Below are 13,804 nucleotides of genomic sequence, written 5' to 3'. Positions count from 1 at the left end.
CTAGTACTTGAAATACTAGTGCGTCATCGTCTAATGACAATTGATTCAATGAATAATATCGATCTATTTATTAAGATCTAATTATTGCTTTTTCATGTCATATGATGACGAGATAAGATAACTCAAAAATCCCTCTTAAAAGCCATCAGCATTTTGGATACTTGGCTAAATTGAAATCCTCAGTGGATTCCCCTTCAGAAGTTGCCATATATGATCACCAATTACCGATGGCTAGGATCCATTCAGATTTGACTCTTTAATCATATTCGCACCGAAAAAAAAATTCCGATCTTTCCATTCGATGTAATGACTTTGGCTGTAACATTAAATACAAATCATGCTCAGCTCAACGTCATGTGCCATAATTCTTCTTCTTCTTCCTCCACTAGTCAATTATTCGATTTTGCGCTCAAGTACTTCCTAAGGGCAGGTTCCTTGACTTGAGGTACTCGCACAGGCACGCGGATTTCGGCACATCCAGCTTCCCACAGAACTCGTGCGTTGGCACCATCAGTGATGGTAGGCACAGCTCATGAGCTCCATCCCCATGCAAACACCGTGCCAATACCAGCAGAGCCAGTGGAGCTCATGAGCTCCTGAGGACATGCCTCTGAATTTGAAATAAGCTCCCGATCTTCTCATATATTCATGTCCAACGGGAGCATTTTTTGTCTCTTGATTGATATAATATTCCACCTTTTCTTTTCCCGGTAAATATTGGATAATCTACACCCAAGAACACGAAAGTTCAATGTCTAAAGTTGATTTTATCGATCTAGATGTATGTTCATTAATGTGGGCTTTGAGTTTTAATCGGGGGACAAAGCACACGGGTAGTAAGCAAATTAACTGTCACTCATGTATTCCAGTGTAATTCATATGTAACTTCGATATCAGCACAGTACGGATGGAGTCACATTATCGATCACTCATAATCGACATTATTCTTCCATCAAAAAATATAATTTATTGATGTACGGGCAAGCCGTATCATGATATCATCATATATCATACAACACTCGGCCATGACATTTTTTGCTACGTACTACTAATACCATGTTCCTCTTTTTATTAGGCTCATTCATTTACTAACACTTGATAGGGTAGGGAATGCCGCAAGTGTTGGCGACCTTCTTGGCGTTGGGACTGCTCCAGTACATCCTAAGGGTCGGGTCCTTTAGGTATCCGCAGAGGCAGGGCTGTTGCTCCTTCAGCTTTGTGCAGCACTCCGTCGTCGGAGCTGCTGGTGATGTCATTGCTGGCAAGCACGAGGCCAGCTCTGATGCCACGCACGTGACCGCCCCCACGTCCCTGGGCGCCAGCAGCAGCAGCGCCGCCAGCAGAGGTACTGCGAGGAAGCCCGTGGTGGATGATTTCATCAGCTTCATCTGTTTTCTTGTTAGCAAGAGAGATAGGGGTAATTGGGAAGAGGTGAATTGACAGCGGGAAGTGAGTGTGAATTTATAGGGGGAAGGAGGGAGGGGAGGGTAATGTGATTGGTGTGAGGGAGTGACTATATTGAGGGGCGCGCGAGGCACCATCCGAGGGATAAACAAGTAAATTGCAAATGCACATGAACGATGCTTCTTGAATAGTTGAACGAGATCACGATATGTTCTTAGTTTATTAAAAAAATTTACTCCATTTGAGAGTCATTTTTGCCTTGGTCACAAAGCGTTTTCAGTGAGTTTCAAATTCTTCTTGTTACAGGTGAAGTCGGCAAATTGGAAACTCAATTTGCTATTGAACCATATTATCGTGATTTGGACGTTAGATCTTACTTGTTCATGATATGTCCATGAATGTGTGCATAAGTTAAGCGTGGACGACTTACCATTCAGGCTGTAACCGAACATGAGAAAGGAAACACAACCAACATGGTGCTTAGCAAACATGACAATGTGATGATATTGAATTCCTTAATTGCACTCTGCCTACACACGCATAATGTCCTACTTTGTTAGACGGATCCAATGCTCGGGAAATAAGGGAGATTACCTCTTTTTTCAAATATGAGCATCATATGGCAAGCTGTGAACATCGGGAAAGTTTAATTTGGTAAAAGGGCTCTTTAGTTGGTGAGGTTTGTGTTAATTTCTGAATGAATGCTTGAATCCTCATTAACTTAATGTGTCGGTACATATAACCTATATTGTATGATTACAAAGAAGCAAATATCTATGACTGCCTAATTACATGGACTAATAAGGCTAGACAATAAATACGATACAATAAGATATAAAAATATCTCCGATATCTCCGCAAATCTCGATATATCTCATAATACTCTCCCCTCAAGTTGGAGCATAAAGGTCTCAAATGCCCAACTTGCCCAAGAGAAATCGGAAACAGTCTTGTGCCAGGGTCTTAGTGAAGATCTTGTAGTCTCATAAGCACATGAAAAGTAGAAACAACTTGAGAACTTATGAGTTCACGAACGAAGTGACAGTCTATCTCGATGTGCTTCGTTCGTTTGTGAAAAACTGAATTAGCTGCGCTAATTTGATTCCTTCAATGTTACCAAGAGCCTCTTCTCGGGTGAGAAGCCGAGATAGAGCTTCAGTAGCAATAAGGAACAAAAAGGGCAAGAGTGGGTCACCTTGCCTTATGCCACGGGAAGATTTGAAAAAGCCGAAGGGTGTACCATTGATGAGGACAGAGTAGGAGGCTGTGGAAATGCATTGAGTGACCCATTGGATCCAAGTATCATAAAATCCCAAATTTCGGAAGGTTTCTAAAAAAATGGGCCACTCGAGTCAATCAAAAAGCCTTTTCCATGTCTATTTTTATAGCTACAAAGTGTTCATTGCCCTGGTGGTTTTTCAGAAAATGCATGATTTTAGTGGGCAGTGATTGAGTTCCAGATGATCTGTGGCAGAAGCATTTTGAGTCTAGAAGCCAAGACTTTTGAAATAATTTTGTAGAAAACATTGCACAAGCTGATGGGGCGATAATTATGGACAGTGGCAAAACTTTCTCCCTTCGGAATCAAGGATTATGGTGCTTTAAAATAAATTTACCTCCGAAGAAGCTCCTCACAGCGTTGACCGAGTCCCTGCCGGTGATCCTCCAGTACTTGCCATAGAAAAGTGCCGGGAGGCCATCTGGGACTGGGGATTTACGAGGTCCCAGACCGAAGACGGCATTTTGTATCTCCAAGTCAGAGGGAATGGTGGATAGAGAGGTTTCGTCTGCGAAGGATATTGTGGAAGGAAAAGGAAGTGAAAAGACTGGTCGAGAACTGGTTGTTCAGTGGTGAAGAGGTCTGTGAAATGTGAGATGATGAAGATGTCGGCAATTGTTAGGGTATTGGAGGTCAGGTACTGGAGGGAGTTTTCAGGAATTCAATGGCGTCGTGGCGGCATTGAATGAACTGTAGATAGGTGAAAAAATTTGGTGTTCGAGTCGGTTGATGTCAGCCATGTAATTAACTATGGATTTTTGCCTCTCTCTTCATTAGTTCATGGATCTGTGATTCCAATTCAGCAGCCTTGGCTAGGTTTAGTGCCGAGGGAGCAGCTTCCTGAAGAACGTCAAGCTCCCTGGTGAAATATCTCAGTTGGGCTTGGACATGGCCAAAAGACTCCTTGTTCCACTTCCTTAATGCCTTCTCTCGTTTCGATGATCTTCAGCTTAAGCTCATCCATAGGGGAGCCTTGTTGGGGTGGTTGCCATGCCTTTTTTATGACGAGAGAAATGTATGGGGGTCTCGAGTCCACATTTCCTTGAAGCAGAACCTTCTTGGTAAATTGAAATCCTCATAACGAAATAATTTATGATGTTCCATTGATTGATAAAGTTTAGATGATTAATTCTTCAGTAAGGCCTGTAACATAAAATGCGGACCATATTCAGCTCAACGTCGTCCGCCATAATACTTCTTCTTCCACTAGATAATTATTTCTATTTTCTCAGGTGTGTTAATTAAATAATTTAACAGTACTTCCTAAGGGATGGGTCCTTGACCTGAGGTACTGGCATAGACAATCTCAATGGATTTGGTTTCACGGGAAGGAGGAATATAAGTGGCCACTACAGTTCAAGTTCGAAACTCCTTCAAGCCACTTGCTAAGCCAATTGGCCCAGTTTACCCGTCCCAGGCGTCGCAGGAGTTTTCTGGAATCCAAGAAAATAATCGGGTAAATCCTGAACACTCCGGTTAGGAAAAAAAGAAGAAAAAGAAATGAGCAACCCGCATGGGCACGCGGGGCCCCAAAGGACAGGTCACTGAATTCGAACAAGCTCCTCTTCTCATATATTCATCTCCAACCAACGGGAGCATTTCTTGTTTCATGATTGATGTAATATTCCACATTTTCTTTTCTCATGTAAATATTGGATAATCTACACCCAGGAACATGAAAATTCGATGTCTAAATGCGACTTTATCGACCTAGCTAGATGTATATTCATTTCTCGTGCTTTCTCACATTCGCATTTCCTGACATGTGCTTTCAGACTTAGCATGCCTAATGAATAAGAAACGAAATATCCGGCGTTATTAATCTTTTTTGACACGGCAAGGCCTGCCTACTTGTATATGTTCTTCTGGCTTTCCATCATGGAGTTCGCTCCCAGAAATATAAACATTTGCGTCATGCCCAATAAACATGAACAATTATCGGTTTTCTCCATTCGGTGGTATCACTATAAAATCGTCAAGCTATTCATGAAAATTTTATGGACACCACAACCAGAAGCACATGATCAACACATGTAATAGCAGTACGAGGATGTTGAGACATTTAAGCAGTACTGTAGGCCGTAGACTCTTTGAAGATAGCAATTCCAGTAGCAATTTTGTTATTTATAACGGGGACATAACATTCCGTACGCACGACATTCATCTGTATGCCGCCATATATGCATGATTCTTTCTTCTTCGTCTTGATGTACTCCTCCGTATCTATTAAATTTTTTTTTTCTCAATTTTATTGTTTGATTCTTATGAATATTTGTAATTGTTAACACTGGGGAGGATAGGGAACGCCGCAAGCATCGGCAATCGTCTTGGCCTTAGGGCTGCCCCAGTACTTCTTGAGGTTGGGATCCTTCAGGTAACCGCACAGGCACGGCTGCTGCTCCTTGAGCTTACTGCAGCACTCAGATGACGGAGTCGGCGATCCCTCGAATGCCGGCAGGCATGCCAGCAGCTCCTTTGCATCACAAGTCACCGCCACTGCCTTCGGTGCTGCTGCTGCTGCCAGCAGCAACACAGCCACCGTGATGAAGAGGGCCGGGGTCATTGGCCTCGATGATGATGATTTCTCCATCTTTAACTAAGCAGACAAACGCAGATAGAGAGATGAAGATCGAGATCGAGAGAGGATGAGATCGAATTGCGAGAGGGAGAGTGAGGCGGAATTTATAGGAGAAGGGAGCTGTGTGATTGGTGTGACCGTGGGGGCAGTGTGAGTGACGGAAGGGACACTGTCACCCGGGACACGCGAAGTGGTGGCTTATTTCAAGACGCCAGGATGCATGCATGGCTTTCTTTCCATATAAGATTCCTTTTTTTTTTTTTTCTTTTTTCCGGTTACATTAGAAATATCGATGAGAGTCGAATATGGAATTCTAATTTGATTACTCAAAAAGAACGTGATGTGTCACTGTATTATATCACTTTCTAAATTAAGGTTTTGGTCTTTTGTTTCGATCTTTTTAATTATACAGTATCAATGCTCGTGCTCCTTCACGGATGTTGTTTTCATATTTATATATTCTTTATGCCATAGATCTCTATATATCTCGTTAAATTAAACAGGGACTGATATTTGTAATATGATATTCTATTATTCTATATATATGATGATAATCTGGGATAATCAATCAAGGTTCAGTCTACCATCTACTAATAAGTTTTTTTTTTTATAAATAATTTGGATCTATGATCATGTAATTTACACGGAGGAGGAGACTTAATTTCGTTTTTTTGGTCAAAAAGAGAATACTAATTGAAAAAAAATAAGTTTTTTTTTTAAAAAAAATTTGGACCATTTCTCGATTTGTGCGTGTCATCCTTGCGCAGGGGCCATGCTAATCTTCTCTGTATCGTTCCAATTTTATCGGATGTCTCCGAAGAGACGAGGGTTACTTGCTTGCAGGATGCTGTAAAGGAAATGTAGCCTTCTTCGAGCAGCGGGATAGGATTTCCACGACATTCCTTTAGTGGGCCGGGGCGAGCTACCATCAACCCAGTTTTGCATAATGGGCCGACCCAAGCCCGTTGTCATCCCCCATTTAGCGGAGCAAATATTCTTCTTTTTTTTTTTTTTTTAACTTTCTTTCGGCCACATTTACTCTTTCTTGGATATCGATATATCAGTCCAACCTTCGTCCCCCTAAATTAGAAAGATGAGTTCCAAGTTAAGAGTCGCTTATTCGGTCGATCTGGACGCATGTCGCCCCTCGCATTTGCTAACGTGATTCAAACATCTTACATAGACTTTACAACACAATAAGAATTGTAAAGAAAAAGTATATGTTACATTTTTTTTTTGGGAAACTACCTAAAAAATCATAAACTATGCATTTTTTTTAGGTTTTATCACGAATTATATATATTTTTTTTGCAGAGAAATGCATAAACTATCGATTCGTCGTACATTTTAGCATTTTGTTATATTCTCTGTCAATTCTAACCTGTTGTGCTAACGTGGCACTTGACTGTGACACGTGGCACACGGTTATTGGCTTAGTAGACTCCAAGGAAAATTTAATAATTATAAAATCATTATAAAAAATTTCAAAAAAAAAGAATTGGAAAAGGAAACGGGGGAGGAGGAGGAAATGGCAAGAGTCGCTCTGCGTCGTCGGTGGTGGCATCGGCCTCGAACAACAGCCGTCGTCATGGAGAAGGGATGACTCTCTGCTGAAGCAGTTGGAAAGGATACAAAGCGCCATTCTCCATTGCAAGAGGTCCTTCAATGCATCTAGTTGTACCCATCACATGAAATCAATCATACTTCTCATCATGTTCATGGCAACGTTAATGTGATCCTGGCTAGGCTTTTGATCTTGTTTACGGGTTTAGACTCGGAGTCAAAGCCATCATCTCTGTTGGCAAGATCGGAGAACGAGCCACTGTAGGAGAAATCCATGGAGCTACTACGAAAATCTTCTTGAAGGAAAAAGGGGCGGGAAACTGATGAACATTAAATCACTAAGGAAAACCAGCCCAACGATGATGCTTTAAGGGTGTCGATCTCTAGTCTCTTTGACTGTCTCTCTCTCTCTCTCTAAAGCTTTTGCTTCTGTTTGTGGGTTTTGATTGAGATAATGATCTTGGCAGTTGGCAGAGAAATGGTGGCTGCCAATGAAGAAGGCAGACAAAGAGAATGAGGATGATGAGTTCTTCGAGGCAATCAATTCTATGAGAATTGCCTGCCGTTGCAGTCGGGGAAGAGGCTCGGGGCTTGTCGAAAACGGAGAGTCGGCGGAGGTGGATAGGCGCTACAGTGACTGGAGGTAGAGCGGCGTCGCCAGCACCTCCATTCTCCTCCTCCCCCTTTTTCCATTTTGGCTTCATTTTCTTCTTTTTTTTTTTAATAACAAATTTTCATGGGGCTTGCTTAGTCAAAAATCATACATCATATGTCACCATCAAATGTCACATTAGCACAACCGGTTAGAATTAACGGAGAGCGTAACAAAATGATAAATAATTTATGTATTTTTCTATAAAAAAAAAAGTATAGTTCATGGTACAACATAGAAAAAATGCATAGTTATGCTTCTTTAGGTAATTTTTCCTTTTTTTTTTTTTTTTTACATTACCTAAAAAGCGCACTGCTCAGGCTTTAAATAGGAGATTTTTCTCATTTTACGTACTTGTATAAAAAAAAAAATCCAAACATAGCACCAGTATAAAGAGCGCCTAAATTCTCGTTTTAAATTCTCTTACCCTTGGCGTTTCCGATGCTAAGTGAAACTTGATTGAGTTTATTTTCTGGATTTTCACGGGTTCGGGACACATGAGAAATTTAGACGTGATATTTACCTATAAAAAAGAAGAAAAGCGAAACCAGTCTATTATATGGAAGTGGGGGGGGGGGGCCAAAGTTGATCAATCGATGTGATAAGTCAAGATGCATTCTACCAAACCCATGGACTGCTGAGCCCGCTGTGCTTTCCCGCACCAAACAGCGCCTTCAATCACGCTCGAGCAATGACGCAATACATGCAAAGTCAACCAATCATCATACGACCGTTGACCGCTGCTCCTCAATTTCCGAGCAGAATAAGGAATCACTGCATGGGTTGCTTGGTTTTATGATTGATTAATCTCCCTTTTTAACGAATCACTTGATTGGATGCATAATGATTATGTCAAAAATTATGACGAAAGAGACATCCCAAAATGTCCCGAAACATCGTTAATTGCTGCGCGAGTCCTGTTAATGATCATAGTTCGAGGTTGAACCGTATTCGACATCACGTAATTCGATGTAAACCGGACGTATATCGACTGGTACTTTCTATGGTAGTCTGAACTTTCGGGTCTCCCTTTTTATCTTCTTTTTTCTTCATATTGTCACTTCAGAAATGATTCTCGAAAGCTTTATAAGCCAAATGAAGCCATTCTTTTAGCAGCTCTGAGATCTTATAACTCCGGCAACCTTCAGACATGATCTTGTCCTTCCTAGTCTCGATAGCTCTTGTTCTCGTCGACATCTCATTGACTGTGAGCTCTCTCAACGACGATGGGCTCGCCCTCCTCTCGCTCAAGCCAACTGGAGCTCCTCGGACTCCACCCCGTGTTTTTGGACCGGGGTCAGTTGCAGTGAGTCGTTGGACCGAGTTGTGTCTCTCAGCCTACCGAACAGGAAACTCGCCGGTTCCCTTCCTCCTCAGCTTGGGAATCTCTCGGGTCTACGGCACCTCAACCTGAGAAAAAACGAGTTCGGAGGGGGATTGCCACCCGAGCTCTTCCGTATCAAACGTCTGCAGAGTTTGGTTCTTTCAGAGAACTCGCTTTCCGGATTGGTCCCTTCTGAGATCGGGAATCTCGGGTCGATGAAGTCGCTGGATTTGAGCCGGAACAGATTCTCGGGCTCTATCCCCTCTGAATTGGGCAACTTGTTGAGCTTGCAAGGGACTCTCGACCTGTCCCACAACTCCTTTGAAGGCCCAATCCCGGCAAGCCTCGGGAACCTTCCCGAAGAGCTCTACATCGACCTTAGCTACAACAACCTGAGAGGGCAAATTCCCGATGTCGGCATTTTCCTCGATTTGGGACCGACTGCCTTTGCAGGCAATCCAATGCTATGCGGCCATCCCCTGAAATCCCCTTGTCCCACTAACGGTACTCAACCCGTCCCGTATTTCCCGTCCCAGAATTCAAAGGACAGCTTCGACAAACAAGGCAGTGATCTCAGCAAAGGAATGCTAATCCTAATCGTCTTGAGTTCCATGATCGTGAGTTGCTTTGCTGGGTGGGGATTCTCTTGCTGGTGCAAGAAACCTGAGACTCCTGCTAAGCCAAGACTGAAGTTCCGGAGGGAGCTCATTTTCTGCCAGAGGAACGACCTTGTCGACCTTCCACCAGAGAAGATGGACCAGTACAACTTTGTCTCATTGGACCCTCGATCAAGCTTCGATCTCGAGAAGCTTCTGAGAGCGTCAGCCTTTCTTCTGGGGAAGAGCGGGATCGGGATGGTCTACCGAGTCGTTCTCGAAGACGGGCAGAGCTTAGCAGTCAGAAGATTGGGGGAAGGGGGAGGGACTCAGAGGCTGAGGGACTTCCAGACTGAAGTTGAGGCAATTGCTAAGATAAAGCACCCAAATGTTGTGCCTCTCAAGGCTTACTGCTGGTCTGAAGATGAGAAGCTGCTTATCTATGCTTTCATCCCCAACAGAGACCTTGCCACAGCGATTCACGGTAACCTCCGATTCTTTGCTCGCGATAGTATCTCGGAAAATTACTTAACTATCACGCATTGACTCTGCAGGCGCATTTCGATAACCACTTGCATAAGCGTTGTTCTGCTTCTTTTCCTATTGAAACGTTTTCTCATTTTCCTTTTTACCTGATAACAGGGAAAGCAGGGACAGCCTCCTATAATCCGCTTTCCTGGGCAGCTCGTTTGAGAATCATAAAAGGAATAGCGAAGGGATTGGCTTATCTTCACGAGTTCAGTCCCAAGCGGTACATCCACGGAGACCTGAAACCGAGTAACATCCTCCTCGGAAACAATATGCAGCCCTACATCTCAGATTTTGGGCTGGCCCGACTTGCCAGTATTACAGGGGAATCCTCGAGGGTGCAGTTGGAGCAGGTTGTGATGACCACACCAGAGCTGCAGAGCTCACCCTATGAGCTTGCCATGATAAGCTCGGCAGAGAACCTGAGGTCATACTACCAAGCCCCCGAAGCAGCCAATTCCTCAAAGCCGTCGCAGAAATGGGACATCTACTCTTTTGGGATGATCTTACTCGAGACAATAACCGGAAAGCTGCCTGTGATTGAAGTGGGCCCTCTTAGATTCGACCTGATCCAGTGGGTGGAGTCCGGCATCAGGGAGAGGGTCCCGCTTTCAGATATAGTAGACCCAATCTTGACTCATGATCTAGACAAGGGAGAAGAGATGGGAAGTGTGCTTAGAATAGCCCTTGCTTGTGTTAATAGGAGCCCAGACAGGAGACCTTCCGCAAGGCACGCCTTGAATAGTTTGGACAAAATCGGGCAGATCAACTAAATAGTCGACATAATATATCTCGATTGAACATCAGTAAATGCTAATAGAAGTAAATCAGTCTTATAACTTCATGTCATCTTCCCTGTACACAGCAACAACCGATATTGCTCATGTAACTTTCCAAATGTTTCCAACATTTTGCCATTTGATGTTCCTTTCCAGTTTCGCTCAATACGGCTGTAAGTGACAAATGAACTAGGCTAGAACAAAGTGCATGATGCTTTTTAACTTTCCTAAACAAGAGTTCATCATTTATTTCTCCCTTCGCCATTGAATGAAACAATGGGGAATCAAGTAAAGTTAGAGATGGCAAACTCTGTTGTGCACTGGTCTGAGTTTGGGCAAGAGTCACAAAGCTTTTTGCATTAAATAAAATCGAACACCTAAACAGGGAGAGGTGATACATTAAAATACGAACGAAACATCATCCTCACTTCCTTCGAATTGAGAGAACAAAACAACAGGAACAATTACATTGAAACATTAGCTTTTTCTATTTGGATACCTTACTATGGTTGTGAAGGTTTTATCGGTTGCCTGACCCCATCAGTGTGAAGCTGGGCTAAAGCTTCTGACAACAATAGAGTCGTAGCTTTCGTCATTGTTTGGTATTGGGAGGGCAAAGTTGGAAGCGGAGGCTGAGATTTGTATATTTGGAGCCGAGCTGGATCATCATCGAACTCATCCTTTGGGCTCGAACACTCCCGCTGATCGAAATCTACAGGATGAACTATTTGCTGCCCTTGATGAAGACCAGCATGCTGTTGTGTACACTGAGGTCCAGGATTAGAAGATTCAGTGACCTCCTGTGAAGAAGGCATCGGAGAAATTGCAGAATGCGGGTGACCAGTGGGTCCTGCTAGCCCGCACTGGACCGGCAAGCCGTAAGGTTGAGTAACGGTCGGGTTAGAGGGCAAGACGTAGAGTGGATGCGGAGGGTTTGGAGGATGATAGAGCGGAGGCTGCAGATGATACACAGGTTGGGTTGATGGGACAGGAAGTAGACAAACAGAGTGTTGCCGTTGCGACAAGTACATGGTGCCTGTGGGAACAAGGTGAGGAAACGGCTGTACTGGAAAACCTGAAAGTGGGACTGTTTGGTGGGAGGAAGCGAAAGACGGGAAAGGGGCGGTATTATTTTCGGGATCAAGAGCTGTTGACAGAGCAGCTCTGTTCTCAAAGGCCGCGGCTTTAACAACTTGTTCATGATATATCCCGCTGTGTGGGTGAGGAACAGCATTCATCCCCCAGTTATCGCTGCAAAAAACAGTAAATCCATTAATTAACAGAAGCCGTGGCACTAAAGCCCCTTAACATTGTAAACACAGCATTCGTGCGATAAACATATAGAACCATGCTTCCATTAATCATCTTTCACACGACTTAGTAATGTAAAAAAATGAAATAGAGCAAGCAAGAGCTGTCCCAGGTATGAACGTTTCAATTACACCCCCTAACTCGATTTCAATCTACTTGGCCTCATAATCCAGTCACCTCACCAAACACTCGACAGGGCACTAGATGGTCTAACCAAAGCATTTAGCCATCAGCTTGAGAGTAGTTGCTTAATAGACTCAAACAACAAAAATCCAAGGCACATTTACAGGAAGATGAAAACCTTGCAAATGGATCCGAACCCGAATCATCCAATGCTGGCACTTTACATTATACCACATTGGGACAAATCAACTCTCCATCTCGAAATCTTAATATGTTCATGTCCTCATGATAACCGTTTCGCTATGAAGTAACATTTTGCAGTCAACGGCAAGTTGGCAACAATATGAGCATAGCAATGAAAGTCAACAGGGCTGCACTTGCCCAAACATAAAAAAACACATAAGACACCTTGGTGCTGGATCTGGTACTGGCAATCTAGCTTGATTTTCCGGAAAATTAGTCCCACTGTCCTCGTCCTGAGGCCTGCCGGAGGGCAAATTCGTCAGGGAAACCGAAGAAGATGTTGACCCGAATGACGAGTTCGTCTCCAACACAATGGACTCGGCCCCGGAAATCATCCCGCCGCCGCTCAAGCACTCATTTTGGCCGAAACCCGCCGCGCAGTTCTCAGCCTTCTGCATCATCCTCGCGCTATTGAGCGCGTCAATGAACCAAGTCTCGGTTTTGGGGTGGCACAGCACGGACTTAGTCAGCTCTGCTTGGCGGGACTCGGGGTGAGCTGGCTTCGGGGAGAAGAGGAAGAGCCTGATGCGGGAGGGGGGCGGGAGGCGGGGGAGCTCGTCAAGCAGGATGAGGAGGTCGTCGGAGGAGGAGATGGAGATCAGGGAGTCGAGGTCGTGGCCGGGGAGCTGGTACTTGAGGGTGAAGGGGCCAGGTACGGAGAGCGCGGAGGAGACGGCGGCGGTGAAGGAGGAGAGAGTGGCGGCGCCGGCAGCGGGGATGGAGATGATGCGGGTGTCGCCGCCGGAGTAGAAGAGGGACTTGGTGTGGGGGCGGTGGGCGATGTGGCCGCCGTAGCTGCACATTAGGCGGAGCTTGGGGGAGGAAGAGGCGGCTGGCGGCGCCACCGGGAGCGGAGGTTCCATCGGCGGCGGTGGGATCTGCAGGTGAAGGGAGAGCTAAGCTCAGCTAAAAGCTTTGGGATGGGAGCTGAAGGAAGGAAGGAAGGATGGAAAGAAGTTTAATAAGGGAAAAAGAAAGGTTGTGTGTCGTGCTCTGGTCGACCCTTTTTTTTTTTTTTTTTGAACTGCTACTCCTCTTCGGAAAGAAAACGTGAAAGATTGAGCTTACAATTATTAAATTTTTAATAAAAAATAAAAAAACTTAAGTAAAATGTAAAAAATAAGTCTCTTTTGCTAATTGTTATGAAATTAAAAAATATTGCTTACCTTTCTTTTATTAATAGGACAAGCTAACCAACATGAAAGCATGAGCGAGCACTTTTCTTGCTTACGTTTCGCCAATAATGATGATAACGGTATCAATATCAACATGCAGATTTTGAAGCGTGTTGTTATTTAATCTAATCTTTTCAATGCCGTTAAATTTTCATAAAATAACTATTTTGAATATGAACTTATATCGAATTGGGAAAATATCGAAACATTAAATAACAGATAAAATATTAAATATATTATTTTTCACCC

General features: G+C 43.8%; 4 protein-coding genes and 1 non-coding gene across 5 annotated transcripts; 1 reads left to right on the top strand and 4 right to left on the bottom strand.

The window, feature by feature from the left end:
- Positions 1–947: 947 nt before the first annotated feature.
- Positions 948–1,451, bottom strand: LOC116203264 (non-specific lipid-transfer protein 2-like). The gene has a single exon (XM_031534938.1). It carries the CDS (start codon positions 1,386–1,388, stop codon positions 1,089–1,091), a length of 300 nt encoding a protein of 99 aa, XP_031390798.1. The 5' UTR covers positions 1,389–1,451; the 3' UTR covers positions 948–1,088.
- Positions 1,452–4,743: 3,292 nt separating this feature from the next.
- LOC116203327 (non-specific lipid-transfer protein 2-like) lies at positions 4,744–5,349 on the bottom strand. The gene has a single exon (XM_031535019.1). The coding sequence runs from the start codon at positions 5,271–5,273 to the stop codon at positions 4,965–4,967; it is 309 nt and encodes a 102-aa protein (XP_031390879.1). The 5' UTR covers positions 5,274–5,349; the 3' UTR covers positions 4,744–4,964.
- A 633-nt stretch (positions 5,350–5,982) lies between these two features.
- LOC116206473 lies at positions 5,983–6,085 on the bottom strand. Its single transcript, XR_004156704.1, has one exon. It is a non-coding gene; the product is annotated as a U6 spliceosomal RNA (small nuclear RNA).
- A 1,230-nt stretch (positions 6,086–7,315) lies between these two features.
- On the top strand, positions 7,316–10,900 carry LOC116203055 (receptor protein kinase-like protein ZAR1). Its single transcript, XM_031534720.1, has 3 exons — positions 7,316–7,457; positions 8,600–9,880; positions 10,039–10,900. Exons 1-3 carry the CDS (start codon positions 7,316–7,318, stop codon positions 10,695–10,697), a joined length of 2,082 nt encoding a protein of 693 aa, XP_031390580.1. The 3' UTR covers positions 10,698–10,900.
- Positions 10,901–10,926: 26 nt separating this feature from the next.
- On the bottom strand, positions 10,927–13,342 carry LOC116205287. Its single transcript, XM_031537843.1, has 2 exons — positions 12,546–13,342; positions 10,927–11,954 (listed from the first exon to the last, which is right to left on the bottom strand). The coding sequence occupies exons 1-2, from the start codon at positions 13,241–13,243 to the stop codon at positions 11,207–11,209; spliced, it is 1,446 nt and encodes a 481-aa protein (XP_031393703.1). The 5' UTR covers positions 13,244–13,342; the 3' UTR covers positions 10,927–11,206.
- Positions 13,343–13,804: the final 462 nt, after the last annotated feature.

Source organism: Punica granatum, chromosome 4 (genome assembly GCF_007655135.1).
Source record: "Punica granatum isolate Tunisia-2019 chromosome 4, ASM765513v2, whole genome shotgun sequence".
NCBI classification, from domain to species: Eukaryota; Viridiplantae; Streptophyta; class Magnoliopsida; order Myrtales; family Lythraceae; genus Punica; species Punica granatum.
Note: the sequence above shows the minus strand (reverse complement) of the source record. Positions and strands in the feature narration are given on the sequence as shown.